The sequence below is a fragment of the Lithobates pipiens genome, unplaced genomic scaffold, assembly GCF_037356315.1.
Source record: "Lithobates pipiens isolate NorthernLeopardFrog02 unplaced genomic scaffold, aLitPip1_a1.2 Scaffold_22, whole genome shotgun sequence".
NCBI classification, from domain to species: Eukaryota; Metazoa; Chordata; class Amphibia; order Anura; family Ranidae; genus Lithobates; species Lithobates pipiens.
The window spans coordinates 80,537,070-80,563,406 of NW_027507784.1; the positions used below are offsets into that span (position 1 = coordinate 80,537,070).

Genomic DNA, 26,337 nt, shown 5'->3' on the forward strand with positions numbered 1-26,337 from the left:
CCCAGCCTCTCCCCCCCTCTCTCTCTCTCTCTCTCTCTCCCGGACCCCAGCCTCTCCCCCCCTCTCTCTCTCTCTCTCCCGGACCCCAGCCTCTCCCCCCCTCTCTCTCTCTCTCTCTCTCTCTCTCTCCCGGACCCCAGCCTCTCCCCCCTCTCTCTCTCTCTCCCGGACCCCAGCCTCTCCCCCCCCTCTCTCTCTCCCGGACCCCAGCCTCTCTCCCCCTGACCCCGCTCTCTCCCCCCCTCTCTCTCTCTCCCGGACCCCAGCCTCTCTCCCCCCCTGCTCTCTCTCCCCCCCTCTCTCTCTCTCCCGGACCCCAGCCTCTCTCTCTCCCGGACCCCAGCCTCTCTCCCCCCCTGCTCTCTCTCCCCCTGACCCCGCTCTCTCCCCCCGCTCTCTCTCCCCCTGACCCCGCTCTCTCCCCCTGACCCCGCTCTCTCCCCCTGACCCCTCTCTCTCCCCCTGACCCCTCTCTCTCCCCCTGACCCCTCTCTCTCCCCCTGACCCCTCTCTCTCTCCCCGCTCTCTCTCCCCCTGACCCCGCTCTCTCTCTCTCCCCCCACTCTCTCTCCCCCTGACCCCACACTCTCTCTCTCTCTCTCTCTCCCCCTGACCCCGCTCTCTCCCCCCGCTCTCTCTCCCCCTGACCCCGCTCTCTCCCCCTGACCCCGCTCTCTCTCCCCCTGACCCCGCTCTCTCTCCCCCTGACCCCTCTCTCTCCCCCCGCTCTCTCTCCCCCTGACCCCGCTCTCTCTCTCTCCCCCTGACCCCGCTCTCTCCCCCCACTCTCTCTCCCCCTGACCCCACACTCTCTCTCTCTCTCTCTCTCTCTCTCTCTCTCTCTCTCTCTCTCCCCCTGACCCCGGTCTCTCGCTCCCCGCTCTCTCGCTCCCTGACCCTGCTCTCTCCCCCCGCTCTCTCTCCCCCTGACCCTGCTCTCTCCCCCCGCTCTCTCTCTCCCTGACCCCGCTCTCTCTGTCTGTCCCTGACCCAGGTCTCTCTGTCGCCCTGACCCCGGTCTCTCTACCCCCCCCCCCCCCTCCGTACCCCGGTCTCTCTACCCCCCCCCCCTCCGGACCCCGGTCTCTCTCCTCTCTCAGTCCCGGTCCTAGTCTGGGACGCCCCGTGTTTCTCTGTCATTTGTCCCGGCAGTCCACTCTGAGCCTTGCACCCTCCCCAGTCAGACACACGCTTCTCCTCACCCGCCACAAAGACGACGAAGATGGAGCGCTTCTCCTTGGCCGCGGCTATGGCCTCCGGGATGGAGCCCTGGAACCACAGCATGTCCCCGGCCTGGCGAGCGAGCTCCCCTGACTCCTATCACGGCTATTCGGACACACAGCGATGACGAAGCGGACAGAACCAACAATACGTCATCACGCCGCACGTACACCCCCTCAGCACTGACAGGGCGTCCGGGAACGCCCCCCAAAGGGCAGGGCGGGGAGAAGCCACACCCAGAACAATAGATTTCGCCGTGGTGCGAAGTTCTAGCAGAGGCACGCCCCCTAGCTTGTTGTCATGGTGACAGACGCCGGTGTTCTGCCTAATAGAGTCCGGCCATCGATATGTGTCCGTTCCGTACTGCGCATGCGCAGTACGGAGCAGACGAAGCTTCGGAAAATCTCCGAAGCTGAACGGCGCCTGCGCCGTGAGTGGAGGAGGTAGCCCCACTATCCAAGCGGACATAGGGTTTAGAATTTTAGAGGGCCCCTCGCGGGCGAGCTTCGCTCGCCACGCTTCGGGCTCGGCCTCGCTGCGCTCGGCTCTTTTTTATTCTAACTCTATGTCCACTTGGATAGTGGGGATAGAACCTGGACTCACGGCGCAGGCGCCGTTCGTCCTCGGCAATTTTCGGAATCTGTGCTCCTGTGTACTGCGCATGCGCAGTACGCAGAGGACAGCATCTGATGGAGGACCCTAATTGACAAGACACCGGCTGGAGGTTTATTTCCGGACATTTCCTTCATAACACACGAGCATCCTCCAATCACAGCTCTCCTCAGTGGCCAATGAGAATCATTTATTATTATTATCTATTATTAGCTGCTTTCTATTATTAACCACTTCCTGCCTATCACAATGATGACCTCTCACTCTGACAATTCCACACATTAAAATCAGCATTTTATTTTTCTAGAAAATGGCTCAGGTCAGGAGCCCCAAACATGAGATATTATCTGAAAGCAAAGGCCCCGGAGATTACAATGTTTTTTTCTTGCAACTTTCGTGTCACGTGATATTCGCACAGTGATTTAGCAAACGCAGATTTTCAAGAAAAAAATGCACTTCAGCTCCGGCAGGTTTACCCCCCCCCCCCCCCCCTCCTGACCAGGCCATTTTTTGTGAAACGCCACTGCGCTATTTTAAACTTTAAAAAAACTAAAAAAAAATACTGACATCAACCTCTGCTCTACTGACACTGCTTGCCCCTCTACCGATTGATATCATCCACTGCCCTACTGTTATGTCCACTGCTTTATTGACACCATCTGCTGCCCTACTCACATGTCCACACTGTCCCACTGACACCCTCCTCTGTCCTACTGACACTGTCCTCTGTCCTACTGACACCCTCCTCTGCTCTACTGACATCTCAACTGCCCTACTGACACCCTCCTCTGCCCATCTGACACTGTCCTCTGTCCTACTGAGATGTCCACTGCGTTACTGACAACATCTGCTACCCTACTGACAGTGTCCTCTGCCCTACTGAAATGTCCACTGCCCTACTGACACCCTCCTCTGCCCTACTGACATGTCCACTGTTTTACTGACATCTTCTGCCCTACTGACAGGGCAGCAGGATGATATGTATTCTTCTACATATTTTTGGTAGAAAAAAATTGCAATAAGCATATATATTGATTGGTTTGCAAAAAAGTTATAGCATCTACAAAATAGGGATCGTTTTATGGCATTTTTATTAATATTTTTCTTTTACTAGTAATGGTGGCGATCTGCGATTTTTATCAGGACTGAGACATTATAGCGGACACATCGGACACTTTTGACACATTTTTGGGACCATTGGCATTTATACAGCCATTAGTGCTATAAAAATGCACCGATTACTGTAAAAATGTCACTGGGCAGGGAAGGGGTTAACACTAGGGGGCAATCAAGGGGTTAATTGTGTTCCCTCAGTGTGTTCTAACTGAAGGGGGGGAAGGGACTGTCTAGGGCAGATGACAAATCGCTGTTCATACTTTGTATGAACAATCAGTCTCTTCTCCCCTCAGAGAACCGGAAACTGTGTGTTTACACACACAGATTCCAGTTCTCGGTATGTAACCAGTGATCGTGGGAGCCTGGCGGGGATCATGACCGCATCAGCTCCTGGGGCGACCAGCACATGTGCCCCTAGTGGCCTCAGGGTGAAGCGACATTAATTACCGTTGTTTCGCCCCCCCCCCCCCCCCCCCCCGCAGTGCCATTCTGCCACAGTAAAACTGCAGCGGCTGGTCGGTGGTTAAGGGGGTAATTAAACTCACTTATCCGCATTAAATTAGCCTCAGAACCTGTGTAATTAATATGTGTTTGGGTTTAAAGGGATGAGGTGGCAACTCTACGTATACTTATAGCCTACTTACCACCAGCTCACAGACAACCAAATTTACCTGTCTAAAAGTATGTGTTAAAAACAGGGGTTTAGTCCGCACGGATTTGCAAACCCATGCGTGAGCAACTGAGCCACGTCATGGCACCCTGATATCTGTGATCCTAACACTAAAATATAAGTGTCCCCACAGTGGGGGAACATGCATTCTGATGGATAAATGAGAGCAGGTGGACTGAAGGGGAGCCCACCCTTCCTTAAAGGTACAGGAGCATACCAAACACCCAGCGATAGCACAATGGCTGCAAAGGTGTTGGTGCGCTGCTGGACCAATACAAACACCCACTTGATAACAAAAACTTGCCACCGCCCTCATCTATAGCTGGCTATAGCAGTAAGCGCCATTGGAAGGCTAAAACAGGTAACAACAAAGTCTGGGGAATGCCCAGGAAAAAAATAAAACCGAGCTGGTGGTAAGTAGGCTTTGGTTTTTTCCTGGGCATTCCACAGACTTTGTTGCTACCTGTTTTAGCCTTCCAATGCCACTTACTGCGATAGCCAGCTATAGATGAGGGCGGTGGCAAGTTTTTGTTGGACAAGAAGGCCTGACTTGCAGTATCTGCTCGAATTCATCCCAAAGGTGTTCTATCGGCTTGAGGTCAGGACTCTGTGCAGGCCAGTCAAGTTCCTCCACCCCAAACTCACTCATCCATGTTTTTATGGACCTTGATTTGTGCACTGGTGCACAGTCATTTCGGAACAGGAAGGGGCCATCCCCAAACTGTTCCAACAAAGTCAGGAGCATGGAATTGTCCAAAATGTCTTGGTGTGCTGACACCTTAAGAGTTCCATTCACTGGAAGGGGCCAAGCCCAACCCCTGAAAAACAACCCCACACCTTAATCCCCTCTGCACCAAATGATTTGGAGCAGTGCACAAAGCAAGGTCTCTGTGTTTTTCAAGGTTTCCTCCAATCATTCTTGGTGGTTGGGTGCCCATGTTAGCCTGGTAGGGGCAGCTTTGCTTGAACAGTATCTATATTTTTGTGAATAGGCTGATTTTTTGACTTGCGTGATGTTACATTGTGATGTTCTTTTATTCCATTAATATGACTATCTATTACGCTTCTCCTGAAGATGGCGAAATATGTAAAACTACAAGCATCATCTCTTCATGTTGAATATAAATATATGGTTAAACCAATATACCAATGTCTTTTAATCAATTTTTTTGTAAATAAAATGTATTAGATTTAACAGTTATTATAATTAGTAAAGAATCACTTGTACCTTAAAAATTCCATCCTGCATTCCTCTTTTCCCAAGTATTTGATTCAAGGGACGATGGTGCTTAAGAGCTATATTTCTGACCTTATTCACTAAATAACACATGGATTACCTTTTCTGCCGGAATTGTATAACCTGCAATATAGAGTATCCCATGAAAGTGGGTACGCCCCTCACATTTTAGTAAACATTTTATTCTATCTTTTCACGTGACAACACTGAAGAAATGACACTTTGCTGCAATGTAGTAGTGAGTGTACAGCTTGTATAACCATGTAAATTTGCTGTCCTCTCCAAATAACTCAGCACACAACCATTAATGTCTAAACCACTGGCAACAAAAGTGAGTACACCCCTAAGTGAAAATGTCCAAATTGGGCCCAATTAGCCATTTTCCCTCCCCGGTGTCATGTGACTCATTAGTGTTACACGGTCTCAGGTGTGACTGGGGAGCAGGTGTGTTAAATTTGTGGTTATCGCTTTTACTCTCTCATACTGGTCACTGGAAGTTCAACATGGCACCTCATGGCAAAGAGCTCTCTGAGGATCTGAAAAAAAGAATTGTTGCTCTACATAAAGATGGCCTAGGCCAGTGATGGCAAACCTTGGCACCCCAGATGTTTTGGAACTACATTTCCCATGATGCTCTTGCACTCTGCAGTGTAGTGGAGCATCATGGGAAATGTAGTTTCTAAACATCAGGAGTGCCAAGGTTCGCCATCACTGGCCTAGGCTATAAGGAGATTTCCAAGACCCTGAAACTGAGTTGCAGCACGGTAGCCAAGACCATGCAGCAGTTTAACAGGACAGGTTCCACTCAGAACAGGCCTCACCATGGTAAACCAAAGAAGTTGAGTGCACGTGCTGAGCGTCATATCCAGAGGTTGTCTTCGGGAAATAGACATATGATTGGTGCAGAGGTTGAAGGGGTGGGGGGTCAGCCTGTCAGTACTCAGACCATACACAGCACACTGCATCAAATTTGTCTGCATGACTGTTGTCCCAAAAGGAAGCCTCTTCTAAAGATGATGCACGAGAAAGTCCACAAACAGTCTGCTGAAGACAAGCAGACTAAAGACATGGATTACTGGAACCATATCGTGTGGTCTGATGAGACCAAGATAAACTTATTGGCTTCAGATGGTGTCAATCGTGTGTGGCGGCAACCAGGTGAGGCGTACAAAGAAAGTGTCTTGCCTACAGTCAAGCATGGTAGTGGGAGTGTCATGGTCTGGGGCTGCATGAGTGCTGCTGGCACTGGGGAGCTACAGTTCATTGAGGGAACCATGAATGGCAACAGGTACTGTGACATACTGAAGTAGAGCATGATCCCCTCCCTTCAGAGACTGGGCTACAGGGCAGTATTCCAACATAACAACCCCAAACATACCTCCAAGAAGACCACTGCCTTGCTAAAAAAGCTGAGGGTAAAGGTGATGGACTGGACAAGCATGTCTCCAGACCTAAAACCTATTGAGCATCTGTAGGGCATCCTCAAACGGAAGGTGGAGGAGCGCAAGGTCTCCAACATCCACCAATTCAATGATGTCATCATGGAGGAGTGGAAGAGGACTCCATTGGCAACCCGTGAAGCTCTGGTGAACTCCATGCCCAAGAGGGTTAAGGCAGTGTTGGAAAATAATGGTGGCCACACACAATATTGACACTTTGGGCCCAATCTGGACATTTTCACTTAAGGGTGTACTCATTTTTGCTGCCAGTGGTTTAGACATTAATGGCTGTGTGTTGGGTTATTTTGAGGGGACAGCAAATTTACACTGTTATACAAGCTGTACACTCACTACTTTACATTGTAGTAAAGTGTCATTTCTTCAGTGTTGTCACATGAAAAGATATAATAAAATATTTACAAAAATGTGAGGGGTGTACTCACTTTTGTGATATACTGTATGTGGTGTCATTGCTGTCAACTGCTTTATTTCTGTGATACTTCAGATTCTACAATATAATGAATGTTTAAGCATTCTTGTGTGTTGACTCCCAATTCTCAGGTTCACTGATTAGGTACGCTCAGCATAGAAGAAGTGTACCTGTCACCACATGCTGGGATCGCAAATATGTATTTTTCTTTTCTTTTTTCCCTTCTTTTCTCCCATTTCCTCCTTTCTCTCCTCTTTTTCCCTCTTCCCTTGAGCAACAGATCTCAATAAAGCGTAAATTACATTGTATTGGATGATATTAACGTCATATCGCTCTGCAAACTTCACAGACACCATTGTGCTGGAGTGGCTGTTCTGTCATAGATTGCCTATAGCAGGGTTTCTCAACCTTTTTTCAGTCATGGCACCCTTTAAAATTGTGCACAACATGGAGGCACCCCATTAAAAAATGTAAGAACATGTATATTTTTACTTACCACAGCAACATCCAAATACGTAGAACTCCCATCATTAGGTGATTTTTCTTCCAAAGAAAATACCGTATGCCTTTCTACACTGGTACTAGTGTGCCAATGTTTCTCTTCTCCCTCAGTTTCTCTTCCTCACTCAGCTAATGTCAGTCCAGTGCTGACGGAGAGGAGCAGGGGAGGGGCAAATAAGGATGCTGTGCAGGGGCCCATCATCCTGCTTATCAACTGATAATGTCATTAGTTGTGAGCATGCTGGCAGCTAGACGGTTGTAATGGTGCACAATGAAAACCTGTAGGTTTGTGTATCTAAAAGGCAGGCTTGATCCACCCACTGGCTTACAATTTTTACAAGACAATTTTTGGCATTTTTTACGCATTTTGCAAAGGCACCCTAGTTGAAAAAGACTGCCCTATAGTATAACATAAAAGGAAGGACATTCCGCTCATAGCAAAGTACTTCTTTACAAAACTATTCCAGTAGTATGTAAAATTGTGTGCCAGTTGCATATATACTGTATGTATAACACTGGTGCATTAGGGTGTGCAACCCAAAGCTCAAACACACGTGTGTGTGTGTATGTATATATATATATATATATATATATATATATATACACAGATAGATAGAGAGAGAGAGATACTATATTACCAAAAGTATTGGGACACCTTCCTTTACACACACATGAACTTTAATGGCATCTCAGTCTTTGTCTGTAGGGTTCAATTTCAATATTGAGTTGTCCCACCCTTTGCAGCTATAACAGCTTCAACTCTTCTGGGGCGGCTGTTCACAAGGTTTAGGAGTGTGTCTATGGGAATGTTTGAGCATTCTTCCAGAAGAACATTTGGGAGGTCAGGCACTGATGTTGATGAGAAGGCCCGGCTCACAGTCTCTGCTCTAAATCATCACAAAGGTGTTCCATCGGGTTAGTGGATGAGGACCCACATCTTTGGACATGATAGCCCCCGTCGCTTAGATACCATGTTCTTTTATCTTTACAGCTATGACCTTTTGTTTGTGACGTCTGATGACAAAGCTGACCTGGACCTGTAGCTCTCATATTTGAATGACAATGCTTTGAACCTGAGAGTCACTGGGGACCTACAAGTAGACACCATAGAATTTCTAGATGTCAGACTGACAGGGTCAGAGGGCATAGATAGTGGTTACTGGTTTACATAGAATGCCCACTGCAGGTAATGCTCTTTTGAGAGCGGATTCTGCCCATCCAGGACACACCATTAGAGGGGTACCCTATGGTCAGTTCCTTAGACTTAAGCGCCTATGCAGTACACCAGACACCTCCAGGAGAGAAACCATTGATATGACCCAAAGATTTATAGATAGGGGATATCTGGACAAAATTGTTAATAAGGCTTTTCTTGCTCCCAGTAAAATTCCCAGAAGTACATTGCTTCTAGAAAATGTTATTAAGAACAATAAATATTCATCATCATTTAGCAATGTTCCAATTTTTTCTACACCCTATAACTCGGAGTTTACCAAAATTAAAAATGCAGTTATTAAATATCTTCCAATTTTACTTAAAGTGGAGGTCCACCCTAAAATGGACCTTCCGCTCATCGGAATCCTCCCCCCCTCCGGCGCCACAATTGGCACCTTTCAGGGGGGAGGGGGGTGCAGTTACCTGGATAATCCAGGTAACTGCACCCACTTCCGGGATAGCTCTCTGCGGAAAGGGGCATAGATTACGCCCCTTTCCGCAAGTGCCCGTCCCCTTCCGCAAGTGCCCCGCTGCCTGCTGGGAAACACACAGATCCCAGAGGCAGCGGGGACCGTCCTTATTGCGCAGCGGAACTCACGCATGCGCAGTAGGGAACTGGGAAATGAAGCCGAAAGGCTCCATTTCCTGATTCCCATACCCAAGATGGCGGCGGCAGCACCCGAGTACCGATCTAGAGATCGGCTTCGGGTGCCGACATCGCGGGCGCGCTGGACAGGTAAGTGTCACTATTTTAAAAGTCAGCAGCTGCAGTATTTGTAGCTGCTGGCTTTAAAAAAAAAAAAAACGCGGAGTCCCGGTGGACTCCCGCTTTAACTACTTCCCTACCACTGTATATGACGCCCGCAGGAACCCTTCGTCCCTCCAGGCGGGCATCATATGACGTCCCGGGCTTTCCTACATTGTGGAGAGCGCACGCCGCCACACCACTTGGGACCCGATGCGCGTGCCCAGCGACGGCGATGCTCGCCGGGCATCCTCGATTGCTCGTCACAGAGTAGGAACGTGGATCTGTGTGTGTAAACACACAGATCCACATCCTGTCAGGTGAGAGGAGACCGATCCGTGTGTTGCCATTACAGAGGAATACCGATCGGTCTCCTCCCCTTGTGAGTCCCTGCCCCCTACAGTTAGAATCACTCCCTAGGACACACAGCTAACCCTTTGATCACCCCCTAGTGCTAACCACTTCCCTGCCAGTCACATTTATACAGTAATCAATGCATTTTATAGCTTTGATCACTGTATAAATGTCACTGGTCCCAAAATAGTGTCAAAAGTGTCCGTTATGTCCACCACAATATCGCAGCCACGATAAAAATCGCAGATCGCCGCCATTACTAGTAAAAAATAAATAACATATAAATAACACACTATCAGATTTTCTGCTGATTTTTGTCTTCAGACTTACCAAAACCATGTAGTGCAAGGGCCTGCCTGATTGCATACAAATTGAAACTCCTAAGGTTTGACCTCATATTATATGGTTTTGGTAAATCTGAAGGAAAAAAATCAGCAGAAAATCTGATAGTGTGTATGGGGCTTAAGATAGGAGGAGATAGATTCAGAGCACTTTGTAAGCACGAAGTGTTCTGGATCTTCTCGCTGCATACGAGAATTCCATTAGGGTTAAATTTCGAGTGAGATGTGTCCCACTATTATGACTGATTTCATCATCTATTAATCCAGTTATGGTGGGTTAAGCTCTTTAACCACTTCAGCCCCGGCAGATTTTACCCCCTTCCTGACCAGAGCACTTTTTACAATTTGGCACTGCGTCGCTTTAACTGATAATTGCAATGCTGTACCCAAACTAAATTTGAGTCCTTTTTTTCCCACAAATAGAGCTTCCTTTTGATGGTATTTGATTGCCTCTGCGATTTTAATTTTTTGCTATATAAACGAAAAAACACCACAAATTTTGAAAAAAAAGAAAGATATTTTCTACTTTTTGCTATAAAAAAATCCAATAAATTAAATTTTAGTCATACATTTAAGCTAGAATGTATTCAGCCAAATGTCTTTGGTAAAAAAAAATGTCAATAAGCGTGTATTTATTGGTTTGCGCAAAAGTTATAGCGTCTACAAACTAGGGTACATTTTCTGGAATTTACACAGCTTTTAGTTTATGACTGCCTACCTAATTTCTTGAGGTGCTAAAATGGCAGGGTAGTACACCCCCCCCCCCCCCCCAAATGACCCCATTTTGGAAAGTAGAAACCCTAAGAAAATTGCTGAGAGGCATGTTGAGCACATTGAATATTTCATTTTTTTGTCCAAAGTGATAGAATAATGGCAAAAAAATAAATAAATACATTTTGCCGCTTCTCCGGAGTACGGAGATACCACATGTGTGGGACTTTTTGGGAGCCTAGCCGCGTACGGGACCACAAAAACCAAGCACCGCCTTCAGGATTTCTAAGGGAGTAAATTTTTGATTTCACTCCTCACTGCCTATCACAGTTTCGAAGGCCATAAAATGCCCAGATATCACCCCCCCCCCCAAATGACCCCATTTTGGAAACTAGACACCCCAAGCTATTTGAGAGGCATGGTGAGTATTTTGCAGCTCTCATTCGTTTTTGAAAATAAAGACAAGAATTTTTTTTTTTCAATTTTCAAAACTTTGTGACAAAAAGTGAGGTCTGCAAAATACTCACCATACCTCTCAGCAAATAGCTTGGGGTGGCTACTTTCCAAAATGGGGTCATTTGGGGGGTTTTGAACTGTCCTGCATTTTATGCACAACATTAATGCCACACATCACCCGCTCTAACCACTTGAAGACAAAGCCCTTTCTGACACTTTTTGTTTACATGAAAAAATCATATTTTTTTTTCTAATTTTAATGCACTAAAACACACTACTTTGCCCAAATGTTTGATGAAATAAAAAAGATCTTAGCAGTGGCGACAAACTACATACATTTTTCTTTCAATTATTTTTTATTGAATTTTCAACATTAAAACATTACAGCAAAACAATACACAACAAAGGTGCAATAAGCATCTGAGCAGTCAATAGGAAATGCATTGGTACAGGTAAGTGTATATTCTAAAGGAATCCTCCGGGTTGTATGTCAACTAACTTCCTGAGCCTAATGCCCTGTACACACGGTCGGACATTCCAAGAGGAAAAGCTGATCAATGGCTTTTCCTGTTTACATTGTGATCAGCCTTGATTTGACACGGCTGATCAAGTGGTAAAGAGCCTCCGCTGCAGGCTCTTTACTGAGATCGGTGTAGCGGTGTGTCAGACTGACACACCGCACCACCAATCACCGCGATGTGTGCCCACACGGGCACGTGTGGCATGTTATTCTGAAGGACGTCATATGATGCCCAGTCAGGATAACAGAACCACTTCCTGGATGTCAATCTGCTATTGACGGGGCAGGAAGTGGATGAATATATATATATATATATATATATATATATTTATTTATAATTCTCTCGGTGGAACTCTTTTAAAAACACATGTGATAATTCTTTGTTTGTGTATAATTTCTTTTATTCTATTTATTTAGTTTAGCGGGCAGCACCTGGTGATGTCATCGTTACATGTGCTCCGAAGGAACAGCATATCCGTGGCTCGACCATTCAAGTGGCCGCAGCCCACAAACCCAGAAGGAAGCCCGGTTGAAGATGGTACCCTCAGCGCGACTGCGCACAGATGGAGGGCTTTGTTCTAAGGTATTTTATAATGTGCTAGTATGCCATGCACATTATGTAATTGCCTTCCCCCCATGCTGGGGTTTACTACTGGTTTAGGGCTGGTTCACCCCACAAAAACACACTCCGGATCTGTTCCAGATGCATTTCTGCGTGCACGTTTTTGATGCGTTTCCAGATGCATTCCAGGTGTATGTTTTACTATACTGGGGTCCAGTGCATTTTTGACGCGTTTTCAGTGCATTTACACGGTTATACAAGCTGTACACTCACTACTTTACATTGCAGCAAAGTGTAATTTCTTCAGTGTTGTCACATGAAAAGATAATAAAATATTTACAAAAATGTGAGGGGTGTACTCACTTTTGTGTGTGTATTTATATTTATACATTTCTTGATGGTTACATTCCTTACAACTAGCCAAAGTATGTATGGAGGAAGGGCATTTCACCGCTCCAGGTAGGTCTGAATTATGTAAACCTCTTCACCAGTTTAGAAGCCACAGGACAGGAAGTAGTTCTGGACAGCCGCTCTCCGAAAAAATTGCATTTATTTAAAATACAGGATCAAAAATACATGCCACAGCAGAACGGACAGAAGAGCTGACTCGTTTCACACTAACAGTGCTTAATCATAGCTAGTAATCACAAGAATGAAAATCGAATAAATACTTAATGTTGCAAACCATGTGACCCAATAGTTGGTTAATTGATCGATTTGATGCGTGTGAGTGAACATATTGAGTTTCTTTGGTATATCTATCATAGTACTCCAAGGAGCGGGGGAAGGTGCACATATGAAATTTAGACAGAACCCACACTTTTTATTTCTAAAACCAAAACCTATGCGTATATAGTTCCATAACTACAAAATGTTAAATGAAGAACTAGGAAATGGGGAATAATGGTAATGATGAACTGTTGCGCAATAAAACAAACAACCTCTTCTATTCGAGCATACAGACAATGGCATGAGACCCAAAAGATGCTAAAGTGAAATATCGGATGTATTCATATATTTGTTAGCACCCGTCTTTGTATTGTGGTTATGTCCATATAAACAGTCTGATATAGGTCAACCAATCACATCTTGAAGACATCATCAGCCCTCATACACCGTGCAATCACACAGCATTTGGTTGTGGCTGGTAAGTGAAATGATTGATGACTACAAGTAGAGATTAACATATAGCTTGGAGCAATGGGACTTGCATGGCCATATTGGTAAACGATAAAATAAATCATCAGTCATTTATCATGTACATAAACCTATGTCCTCATATTATCACTATGTCCATATATGTACTGACCAGACATCAAATACAGGTCAGCTGGTTCAACATACACTATACAATCACCTTACATATGGTTATACATGGTGTTTCATATGATTATGTATGGTGAAATTATGTATGATCAAATAACTCCAAATGGTGGCCCTCATACACCATATGATCACAAAAATGAAGAATCACATCAATTAGTGAATCAAAATAATAATTAATCAATAGAATAAAGAAAGTGATCTTTGCACGAACAAATTGAGGGATAGTTAATGGGCTCGTGTACCATGTATAGATCAAATTAACGTAATGAAATATGTATCATTTATCTTCATATTATCATTGCACCTCTAAATGTTGGCCCAATGTCTAATACAGATCGACCAAAGGCAACCATACACCATGCAATCGCACGGCATAAGATTGCATATGGTATCTCAGTTGGGGATTAACCCATCACTTAAAGAGCTTAACCCACCATAACCGGATTAATAGATGATGAAATCAGTCATAATCGTGGGACACATCCCACTCGAAATGTAACCCTAATGGAATTCTCGTATGCAGAGAGAAGATCCAGAACACTTCGCTCTTACAAAGTGCTCTGAATCTATCCCCTCCTCTTAGCCCACGTACACACGGTCGGAGATTTTGGCAACCAAATCCGTCGGATTTTGCCCGTCGGATTTAGTCCGACGGATTGTGTCCAAAACTGTTGCATACACACGGTCGGGCCAAGTTGTCTGATTTCGCGGTTGCCAAGAATGCGGTGACATAAGCCGTGTACGGCGGGACTAGAAAAAGGAAGTTCAGCACCACGTCCGGCACCCTTTGAGCTCCTTCTGCTGATCTCGTGTTTTAGTAGAAGTTTGGTGAAAGACGATTCGCGCTTTTCAGATTAGTGATTCAGATCGCTACTGCTCTTCAGTTTGTGCTTGTCTTTGCGTATCTGATAATCAGTGCGTGCAGTCATTAAGTATTTGCTTCTCATTGTGGACTCTATCTTGGTATAGTACGCTTTGAAAGGCATTTTTTATTGTCTGCTTGCTTCTGCTATTCAGGTCGTCCTTTCAGGCCTTGCTGTTTAGCGTTGCTTTCTGGTGTCCGTTCTGACCACCCGACCGTTTTCCAAACATGTTTCGTCTACGTACTCATCGTACAGTTTGTGCTGTGCAGGGGTTCTTACTTTGACTTTGACACAAGCCAAAGGGCTTGTGTCAAAGTAAGAACCCCTGCACAGCACAAACTGTACGATGAGTACGTAGACGAACCTTCAGGACCTCAAGTTCTCTACAGGCATCTCCCCCCAGGCTCTGGAGATCATTATTCCAGAGACCTGTTCTGCCATCATTCAGCTCCTGCAGAAGGACTATATTATGCTAATTTTTAACCTTAAACATCACATTCTATGTATTTCATGATTGCTAATGTCTTGCATTTCTTTCCTCATTCCCTAATTACCATCATTGCAATATGCTCTAATTCATATACTCTGCCCCTTTGTCCTCATGCGGATTTGCCTCACTAACTTCCCCACCATGCTCTTCTTGGCCCCTAAAACTATAGTCTAGTCACTTGACAATGTCTTTTGTCAGCTCCATAGTATTGCTTTCCCCTAAACACCCCCTAAAATCTCTACAAATGTGATGTGTGTGCTTCAATTCATGCAAAGTGACCTTTTTATTGTTTTTTGGAGTTGTGCCAAACTCATTAGGAACCCCCCTCTCCCCAACTGCTAGCTCAGCTGATAGCAATCCTCTATATGATGACTTGACCCAACCCAATACACACTCTAAATACCTTTTTCATGATCACATTTATGGAATAATTCACCAAAGCATGTAGTGTAAGGGCCTCAATACTTTCAAATGCTAGTTTTATTTTTTTTCTTGCTATTTAACCACTTTCAGACCGGACCATTTTGCTGGTAAATGACCAGAGGTCTTTTTACACTTTGGCACTGCGCTGCTTTAACTGGTAATTGCGCGGTCATGCAATGTTGTACCCAAACAAAATTTACGTCCTTTTCTTCCCACAAATAGAGCTTTCTTTTGATGGTATTTGATTGCCTCTGCGATTTTTATTTTTTGCGATATAAACGTAAAAAGACCGCAAATTTTGAAAAAAAATGATATTTTCTACTTTTTGTTATTAGAAAAATCCAATAAACTCAATTTTAGTCATACATTTAGGCCAAAATGTATTCAGCCACATGTCTTTGGTAAAAAAAAAGTCAATAATTGTATATTTATTGGTTTGCGCAAAAGTTGTCACATCTACAAACTAAGGTACGTTTTCTGGAATTTACGCAGCTTTTAGTTTACGACTGCCTATCTCATTTCTTGAGGTGCTAAAATGGCAGGGCAGTACAAAACCCCCCCAAATGACCCCATTTTGGAAAGTAGACCCCCTAAGGAAATTGATAAGAGGCATGTTGAGCCCATTGAATATTTTATTTTTTTGCCTCAAGCGATTGAATAATGACAAAAAAATAAATTTCTTTTTTTTTTTACACAAAGTTGTCACTAAATGATATATTGCTCACACATGCTATGGGCGTATGTGAAATGACACCCCAAAATAAATTCTGCTGCTTCTCCTGAGTACGGGGATACCACATATGTGGGACTTTTTGGGAGCCTAGCCGCGTACGGGGCCCCGAAAACCAAGCACCGCCTTCAGGCTTTCTAAGGGCGTAAATTTTTGAGTTCACTTCTCACTACCTATTACAGTTTTGAAGGCCATAAAATGCCAAGATGGCACAAAACCCCCACAAATGACCCCATTTTAGAAAGTAGACACCCCAAGCTATTTGCTGAGAGGCATGTTGAGTTCATGGAATATTTTATATTTTGCCACAAGTTGCGGGAAAATTACAAACTTTTTTTTTTTTTTTTTTTTTTTTCACAAAGTTGTCACTAAATGATATATTGCTCATGCATGCCATAGGCATATGTGAAATGACACCCCAAAATAAATTCTGCTGCTTCTCCTGAGTACGGGGATACCACATATGTGGGACTTTTTGGGAGCCTAGCCGCGTACGGGGCCCCGAAAACCAAGCACCGCCTTCAGGCTTTCTAAGGGCGTTACAGTTTTGAAGGCCATAAAATGCCAAGATGGCACAAACCCCCCCCAAATGACTCCATTTTGGAAAGTAGACACCCCTAAATTTAGGGGTACACTAGTGAGACTAGGTAATAAATGGCGGGTGCCCTGAAACTATAAAAAAGACTCAGTTAGACTTACCGGTGACGGTATTTCTAAGAGCCTTTCAGGACAACCCCGGAGAGAGTGTAGCTCCACCTTGCAATCAGGAAACACATGCCCACTTTAAAAACACCTCCTCCTCCTCCATGGCTTCAGTTATTGTGGCCTTCCGACGCTGGAAAACAAAGCACAGAAAGCACAACACCATGGTAGAACTTAATACATTTACTAAGCATAACCTAGGGAGGGAAGTAACGGTTGTCCTGAAAGGCTCTTAGAAATACCGTCACCGGTAAGTCTAACTGAGTCTTTCTCAAATCGCCTTTCAGGACAACCCCGGAGAGGATAACCGAGAAACTTACCCTAGGGCGGGACTACTGCCTGCAGTACCTTCCTGCCGAAGGCCTTATCTGCTGCAGACAGTAGATCTAACCGGTAATGCCGGAGAAATGTCGAATAACTGGACCAAGTGGCAGCCTTGCAGATTTGTTCAGGCGTGGCACCGGCCCTTTCAGCCCAGGAAACTGCCGTGGATCTAGTAGAGTGGGCAGCAATACCTGAGGGAGGTATTTCTCCTTTTGCTTTATAGGCTTCTGTTATAGCCAACTTAAGCCACCTACCCAGCGTACTTTTAGAAGCTTTCTCCCCCTTGCGTGATCCAGAAAATATCACAAAGAGGGCGTTTGATTTTCTAAATTCTTTAGTAACTTTCAGAAACTGTAAAAGACATCTTCTCACATCCAATGTGTGAAAAACTTCCTCTCCTGCATTTGCTGGGCTTGCAGAGAATGTAGGTAACACTATTTCCTGTGATCGATGGAAAGTTGAGGATACTTTCGGTAGGAATGCTGGATCCGTCCTCAGTACCACCCTGTCCTGATAAATTCTAAGGAAGGGTTCTGTAATAGCTAGAGCTTGGAGCTCGCTGACTCTCCTGGCCGAGGTGATGGCCACCAAAAAGATTGTTTTTAAAACCACCTTCTGCAAAGAAGCTTCCTGTAAGGGTTCAAACGGTGCTCCCGAGAGACCCTGTAAAACTGTAGACAAATCCCAACTGGGAAAGTCTTTAAGGGCTACTGGTCTATTTCGAGCAAGAGCCCTAAAAAATCTAGAAATTAAAGTTTCTTTAGATAAAGTCTTTTCAAAGAAAACTGATAAGGCAGCCACCTGAGTCTTCAGGGTACTGGCTGCGAGACCCTTCTCCATTCCTTCATGGAGAAACTCCAAGACTGACACCGTGCTCTTGACCTTGAGTTCTCTAGAACTGCACCAGGAGTTGAACTTTTTCCAGACCTTCATGTAAATTGCCTGTGTAACTGCCTTCCTACTGGACAGCAGGGTCTTTACTACTTTATCTGAGAGACCTTTAGCCTTTAACAGGTCCTCCTCAGAAACCAGGCGGTTAGCTGCAGGAGTTCCACTTCTGGATGACTTACTGTCCCCTGGGATAACAGATCTTTTCTGAGTGGTAACCTCCATGGGGGCTTCGAGGCTAGGTTTCGAAGACCCGCGAACCAGGGTCTTTTTGGCCAAAAAGGAGTGACTAGTATTAAGTCTGTCCTTTCTTCCCTGAATTTCCTCAGTACTAGTGGAATTAGAGGAAAGGGGGGAAAGGCATAGCACAGCTGGTAATGCCAGGGGTGAGCGAATGCATCCAACCCTATTGCTGCATCTCCTCGGTGAAGAGAAAAGAATCTGTCCACCTTTGAGTTCTGCTGGCTGGCAAAAAGGTCTACCTGAGGAACCCCCCAGGCCTCGGAGATCATCAGGAACACTTCCTGATTCAGACTCCATTCTGCCTCTAGCAATTTGCGCCTGCTTAGGAGGTCCGCAAACAAATTCTGAGAGCCCTTCAGATGCACTGCCGATAGTGAGGCTGTGTTCTGTTCTGCCCAGGCTAACAACAGATTGGCCAGCTCCATCAAGCTCCTGCTTCTGGTTCCCCCTTGCTTCATAATGTAGGTAACCGCTGTTGTGTTGTCTGACAACACCTGAACATGGTGGCCTCTCAAACTCTGCTGAAATGCCACTAAACCCAGAAAGATCGCCTTCAACTCCCTCCAGTTGGATGATCTTTGAGCTTCCTGTTTGGACCAGACCCCCTGAGATGTCTGACCATCCAGATGGGCTCCCCAGCCCCAGGCACTTGCGTCTGTAGTAAGGCGCTTGTCCACAGGAAAGGTCCACACCAGGCCCCTTGAGAGGTTTGCCTGGTCTCTCCACCACCAAAGAGCCCTTTTCGTTTTTGACGAAATTTTTTGCTGTTTTTCCAACGGCAGGAAAACTTTCTGGAGAATCGAATTTAATGTATACCCCAGAAATTTCATTTCCTGTGAGGGGGTCAGGATTGACTTCTCTAGGTTTAGAAGCCATCCCAGGCCCTCGAGGTGAGACTGGGCCCTCTGGAGATTGACTAGGACCTGCTCCCTGGAGTCTGCAAAAAACAAAAGGTCGTCCAGATAAGGAACGACTGGAATCCCCTTCAATTTCAGGGGTTCCAAAGCCTCTGCCATAATCTTCGTAAAGACCCTGGGAGAGGACGAGAGTCCGAACGGCAGAGCCCTGAATTGGAGGTGCCATACCGAACTCCCTACCTTCAATGCCAGGCGCAGGAACTGCTGCGATGCCTGATGAATTGGTATATGAAGGTAGGCATCCCTTAGGTCCAGGGATGCCATGAAGCATTCTGGGGTCAACAGCTTTGTGATGGAGAAAATTGTATCCATCCTGAAATGTTTGTACCGAATGAACCTGTTCAGGAATTTCAGATTCAGGATTAGACGGTACTTCCCTGAGGGTTTTTTCACCAGAAAAATATGTGAATAAAAACCCCCGCCCTGCTGGCTTACTGGGACTTGAATCAGAACCTCTTGCTGTATCAGCTCCTGTAACAACAGCTTCATTGCAGAGGCCTTCTCCTGATCCCTTGGCAATGTTGTCACATAAAACCTGCTCGGGGGTAGTTCTGAAAACTCCAACCTGTACCCCTGATCGACAACGCTCTTCACGAACAGATTTGGAGACAGCCTGTCCCATTGTTCGCGAAAAGCTGACAGTCTCCCCCCCACTGGGGAGATATTGTCACTTGTTCTTAGGGGACTGCTCTGGGGGAGATCTAAAGAGGACTCCACCCCTGCCTTTGCCCTTCTGTGAACCCCATCTGCTCTTGTGCTCCTGGTCTTTTTTATGGGACTGCTGAAAAGCACGAAAATTCTTTTTAGCCATCTGCTTTTTCTTAACTGGAAAAGCCTTCTTTTTATCGGCTGTTCTATCCAGCACAGACTCTAAATCAGGACCAAAGAGCAAGTCACCCGAGAAGGGAAGACCACACAGCTTGACCTTAGAGGCAGTGTCCCCAGACCATGTTTTCAGCCAAACTGCTCTCCTGGCTGAATTTACAAGAGCCGAAGACCTAGCGGCCAGTTTAACTGATTCTGCTGATGCATCCGCCATGTATTTGACTGCATTCAGGATCAGTGGAAAGGACTCTAAGAGATCCTTGCGGGGTGTCCCCGCCTCAATATGGCTCTTCAGCTTCTCTACCCAACATTCCAGATTCCTGGCCACCACCGTAGCTGCCATTGCTGGTTTTAGACTGACTGACGCAGCATCCCAAGCTTTTTTAAGGATGGAGTCAGCTTTTTTGTCCATTGGGTCTTTAAGGATCCCCATATCTTCAAAGGCTAGATCCGTTCGTCTGGATACCTGCGAGAAAGCTGCATCGACTCTGGGTTTCTTGTTCCAAACCTCTGAGTCCTTATCTTCGAAGGGAAACCTTCTTTTGAGAGCTTTAGAGAAGAAAGGGGCTTTTTCTGGGTCCTTCCACTCCTTTCTCACTGAGTCTGAGAGGACCCTGTGGACAGGAAAAACTCGCCGTTTTGTTTCGTCCAACCCCTGGTACATTTTGTCATGAACTGACAGTTGTACTCTTTCTTCCTGAATTTCTAGAGTAGTGTAGATTGCTTTTAAAATATCATCTACTTCCTCTAGTGATAGCTTGAATTTGGAGCCCCTGCTATCTTCTTCCTCTTCCTCCTCCTCCTCAGAATCCCTGAAGGAGATGAGAGTACTACCCCCTTCGTCTCCAGACTCTTCAGTTTCCACCTGTCTGGATGACGACGCCCTGGGGCTGGGCGGTAAGTTCTGAGGCTCGGTCTGTGCGGGAGGGTTTTGTATCAGGATGGACTTGACTGAACTCAAAGAGTTTGTCAGCTCTTTAACCGAAGAAAACAAATCCTTATATTGTTGAGATGTTTCCTCTTCCACCAATTCTCTGATACAATTTCTGCACATTGCCTTCTGCCATGAATCTCTGAGGGGGGTTTTGCAGGAAGGACATTTTCTCTGACCTGGTCTAGCTTTTCCTAGTGATTTTTCCTGAAACGACATACAGGTTTAATTCACTAAAAGCTCTCAACAACCAGTTGCTTAACACCAAGCCAGTGCAGAGACCCACCACCAAACAGACCTACTAGTGAGACCCCAGAACTAGGCTGCAAAAGGTCAGAGCGAAGTCCACCTCTGACCTGCAGCGACAGGCCCCCAAGAGGGGGGAACAAACAAAGACATACCCACAGTAAAGCAGAGGGTGCCAGTGCACCTTACGTACCTGGGCTGGACCGGTGCTGGGGGCGCCTGTCTCCGCCATAGCTGGCTTGCACTCTTCCATCGTTTGAGTGAGGCAGCTATTTTACAAACAGCTCTCATTTTAAATTTTCCCGGCCGCCGCGTCATCAAGGCCGGCCGGAAGCACACGGTCACCTGACCCGCCCCATGACCCCTGCGTTCCAGGCGCTGAACCACGGCGCCACGCCCCCTCAGAGCGCCCGCGCGTCACCGTGAACGACGCCGTCGCCGCCCGGGACCCGGCGCCGAAAACGGAGCCATGCCGCTGACCTGCAGCGGCCTCCGCCAGCAACAGAGCCCTCCCTGCGCTAACAAGCGGACACCGGGCACCCGACGCCGGCACTCCGAGGGTCCTTACTCCCGTGAGATGGCGGGACCAGGAGCTCCAGGAGTCCTCTCCCCGTGGAGATGCTGCTGGGGGTCAAAGAGAAACAACCTGCAACAAAAGGTAAGCCTTACTCCCCTGCAGAGAGTGTAGCTCTCCCTGGTTCAGGCACATGCTTCCTCCAAGGAGGAAACACAATAACTGAAGCCATGGAGGAGGAGGAGGTGTTTTTAAAGTGGGCATGTGTTTCCTGATTGCAAGGTGGAGCTACACTCTCTCCGGGGTTGTCCTGAAAGGCGATTTGAGAAAATAACTAACCAACCAGCGTCACCTGTAACAGTTATATGGTGATCACTGGTGAAAGGGTTAACTAGGGGGCAATCAGGGGGCTTTATGCAGTAGTATATGGGGGTCCCTGGCGCTATAAAAAGCTGCAGCGAACCTAAATACCTACCTGCCTAACTAGCGTCACCTGTGACACTAATACAGCGATCAGAAAAACGATCGCTTATTAGGCTGGGTTCACACTGGAGCGATGCGGGAACGCCACGAATGCGCGGCAGGTTCCCGCATCGCATGCCTCCCGGCGGCAGTTCACACTGCCCTATGCGAACTGCTGGGAGTGTCAGTGAAATGTTACTGACACCCCCAGATCAGTTCGCATATCGCAGTGCGATCTGCAAACTCGGATCGCATGGTGTGAACACCCATGCGATCCGATTCTGCTGCGGGCCAAAAAAAGGGTCCCGTGCGAATTTGCGGCGGGTGCGGCGAATGGCTGAACTCGAATCGCACAGAGATCGGATGTGATTTGCACTGCAGTGCGGTGCGAATCACATCCGTTCTCATAAACCGCTGCAATGTGAACCCAGCCTTAGTGACACTGGCGACGGGGGGTGATCACGGGGTTAAACCTTTATTGGGGGGGTTAGGGGGGTACCTTAGAACTAAAGGGGGCTAACCCTAACTGCCCTAACAGTTATTAGTCACAAATGACACCCGCCGGGTGATCAGGGGGTTAAACCTTTATTAGGTAATAAATGGCGGGTGCCCTGAAACTATAAAAAATAACTAACCAACCAGCGTCACCTGTAACAGTTATATGGTGATCACTGGTGAAAGGGTTAACTAGGGGGCAATCAGGGGGCTTTATGCGGTAGTATATGGGGGTCCCTGGCGCTATAAAAAGCTGCGGCGAACCTAAATACCTACCTGCCTAACTAGCGTCACCTGTGACACTAATACGGCGATCAGAAAAATGATCGCTTATTAGGCTGGGTTCACACTGGAGCGATGCGGAAACGCCGCAAATCCGCGGCGGGTTCCCGCATCGCATGCCTCCCGGCGGCAGTTCACACTGCCCTATGCGAACTGCTGGGAGTGTCAGTGAAATGTTACTGACAACCCCAGATCAGTTCGCATATCGCAGTGCGATCTGCAAACTCGGATCGCATGGTGTGAACACCCATGCGATCCGATTGTGCTGCGGGCCAAAAAAAGGGTCCCGTGCGAATTTGCGGCGGGTGCGGCGGGTGTGGCGGGTGCGGCGGGTGCGGCGAATGGCTGAACTCGAATCGCACAGAGATCGGATGTGATTTGCACTGCAGTGCGGTGCGAATCACATTCGTTCTCATAAACCGCTGCAATGTGAACCCAGCCTTAGTGACACTTGCGACGGGGGGTGATCACGGGGTTAAACCTTTATTGGGGGGGTTAGGGGGGTACATTAGAACTAAAGGGGGCTAACTCTAACTGCCCTAACAGTTATTACAGTCACAAATGACACCAATGCAAAAAAAATAAAAAATGACATTGGTGTCACTGTGACTGGGGGGCAGGGGTAATTGGGGGGGTGATCGGGGGGTAAAGGGGGGGTGTGAGTGTGCCTGGCATGTTCTACTGTGTGTGTAGAGTGTTGATGCAACTCACCGATCCGCTCTCCTCCGTGTCGGAACGAAAAATACCGACACGGAGGAGAGAATACATCACTTCCTCTCCTGTGTTTACATTACAGGAGAGGAAGTGATGTCACGGGGGATTCCTATTCGTCGGGAGCGATCGCGAGGGGGTGGCCATGAATGAATGGCCGCCCCCTCGTCCCGGATCGCTCCCGGACGAAAACCGACCGCCGCAGGCACCGGGCGGGGGCCCGATCGGGCCCCCGACCCGCGGGAGGCAAGGGACGTACATGTACGCCAATATGCCTGCCCGTGCCATGCTGTCGACGTACATCGTCGTGCGGCGGTCGGCAACTGGTTAAAAGCAGTATGTCAATATGTGCTTCCATTTTGTTATTATGACACCTCTTACCTGTCCGGTGGGCTGCCAATAGTGTAACTAAGGAGGGGCTTCACAAAGTATCACACATTATTTAGGCATTCAGCTCTCAATCAAGTGGAGAGGGTTACCTGTCCTAAACATCCCCCCCTCATTTTTTATCAAGGGCCCATCAGATGGGGGGGGGGGGTGGGGGGGGGGTTAGGACTCTCATAAGGGGACCTTATACTTTAGGCTTTAAATACTCATTTAAAAAAATGTTATACTAATTTTGTACAAAAATGTGGGTGTCTAATCTGCATGCAATGTTGATTTGTAAAATTACTAGTTTTTTTTCTTGTGTCACTACACAGTGTCCTTCAACGCCACAGGAATGGCAGACTGTGGCCTCCCACTTTGCCATTTTTCGTCAAGTTGTGCCTTTTTCAGCAACAGTGCAAAACCCAAGTTCACAGCGAGATGAGGGGACAGTCTCTTCTTCAGATAATCTTATTATGTTGTTGGTCTGCTACACACACACCTTCTTTTTGTTAACTAATGTGTAGTGCATTACTGATCTAAATCATGCTCATTTTCAGCACCATGGCAGGAAAATGGCATGATTGTCCAAATCTACACCTCACTGTGAGTGCTTTTTACTAAAGGCACATCCACTATGCACTACAAGTGCACTGCAAAAGTACACCTGAAACTGCACTTGGAGTGCAAAGTGGAGTTGCCTTTAGTAAATCGCACTCCTTCTCAGCACAAACTAAAATTTCACTACAAATACATTTTAATCCCAATGTAAAAGGAAGCCACACATTGTTGAGAATTCAACTTTTTAATACAAGCACATTCATATGTGCGTTTAGTAAAGGTTTTTTTTACAACAAACCAAGATATTTTTGGGTATCCAAAACCCAGTTTAATCATATTTATTTTTTACTTGTTTTTTTGTGTAAACAGGCATGTATCAAACCGTAAAATACAGAACACAGGAACTTACAAAGTTCAACTTGGAAAAGTGAAGACAATATCAGACATGAGTATGTACAAACTGGGCTGATATTGCCTTCATCACATGGGGTGTGACCCCTGAAAAATACAAATTTGAAAGATGCACACAGTGTGTCAACATGTGCTATCTCCCATCATGGGGGATCAATGTACATGACCAGTGTAGTTCAGAGGTACCCAACTTGCCTCTTACTGCTATACCACTTGTACTCCACCATCCCCATTTCTTACCCTTCTAAAATGATGAGACCACACCTTCATTTTGGAGTATAAATGGCCATAGCAGCCTATTTATTATTCACACCATATAAATAACTCCAATATCAAATATATACCAAAATATCACCTCTGTAAAAACTTGCTCAACTCCAGTCTGTTGGTCTTTGACGGCACCCCGGAACTCCAACACATATTCCACCGATACACTGCGGGACCTTTTTCCACAGGACAGGCCTCCAGCGTATAATCAGCTCGGAGACAACCCCCTTCCCACAGTGCAACCATTACAGTATTCCAGCTAACCTTTCGCTGGAATACACCGAAGGGACACATACTACCGATGAGCCCCCCACCCCTTTCCATCACATATGTTTACTGCCACCGTCAAAGACCAACTAAACACTGCCAATCCACAGCTGCCATGACGACCATCTGCCATGCTCCTGAAAGAAAGAAAACACATAAACCAACAAACACAGACAACATATAGGGAAGGGTGGGTGGTAAAAACTGCCTCCTCATTTCTTTCTCCACAACTTTCTGTTTCCCAGCCCAGCCCCGCCTCCTCCTTATATATTACCACTCCCTCTTGGACTTTTCTCACTGTCCCCTCCCCTCTAATCTCTTCATATTAACCCATGCATTGTCTCCCCTAAACACATGGTCATGCCCGGCCCTGCACTACTTTTTCTTTTCTGTCTTTTCCGTTCCGGGCCTCACTTGCTTTGGGGCTGCAACCCCTTCATCTCAGACACTTTCCACAAAACATGTACATTGATGCCCCATGATGGGAGACAGCGCATGTTTACACACTCTGTGCATCTTCCAAATTTGGAATTATGCAAAATACACCTTTTATTTTTTTTAAAACAAAAATAAAACCCTATCTAGTTTTTGCGTTTTCACACTCTCCCCAAAACATCAATGATGTTCTTCATTTTATCTTTAACATCATTGATGTTTTGTTGTACAATTTCCAAATCCCTATTGCACCCCATTATCTCCCCGATCAAGATCTGGGCACTTTCACTGGTAAAACGGGAATCTTCCTCCACATCACCTAGAAAAAAAACAAATAAACACACCATGTAATCCAAATAAGGTGATATACATTGATGAGCTTACCGAAAGCTGTGTTCTCCGACACTCACCTGTTGTGGTGACAATTTGGCCAACCTCCACGATCTCTCCTTCTTCCTCCTCCTCCTGCTCCTGCTCCTCTGTTTCTTCTTTTGGAAGTTGGCCTTCTTTGGGAGGGGTGTGGTCCCT

The 26,337-nt window shown here is 46.4% G+C and overlaps 1 protein-coding gene across 1 annotated transcript in view; it reads right to left on the minus strand.

Annotated features, from left to right (window-relative positions):
- Nucleotides 1-1,393, minus strand: part of UBXN4 (UBX domain protein 4) — a 44,287-nt gene extending 42,894 nt beyond the window's left edge. The window contains exon 1 of the mRNA XM_077447777.1: nucleotides 1,203-1,393. Within this exon, the coding sequence (XP_077303903.1) occupies nucleotides 1,203-1,284 (82 nt within the window). The 5' untranslated portion in view covers nucleotides 1,285-1,393. The remainder of the gene's footprint in view (nucleotides 1-1,202) is intronic.
- Between the last annotated feature and the right edge of the window lie 24,944 nt (nucleotides 1,394-26,337).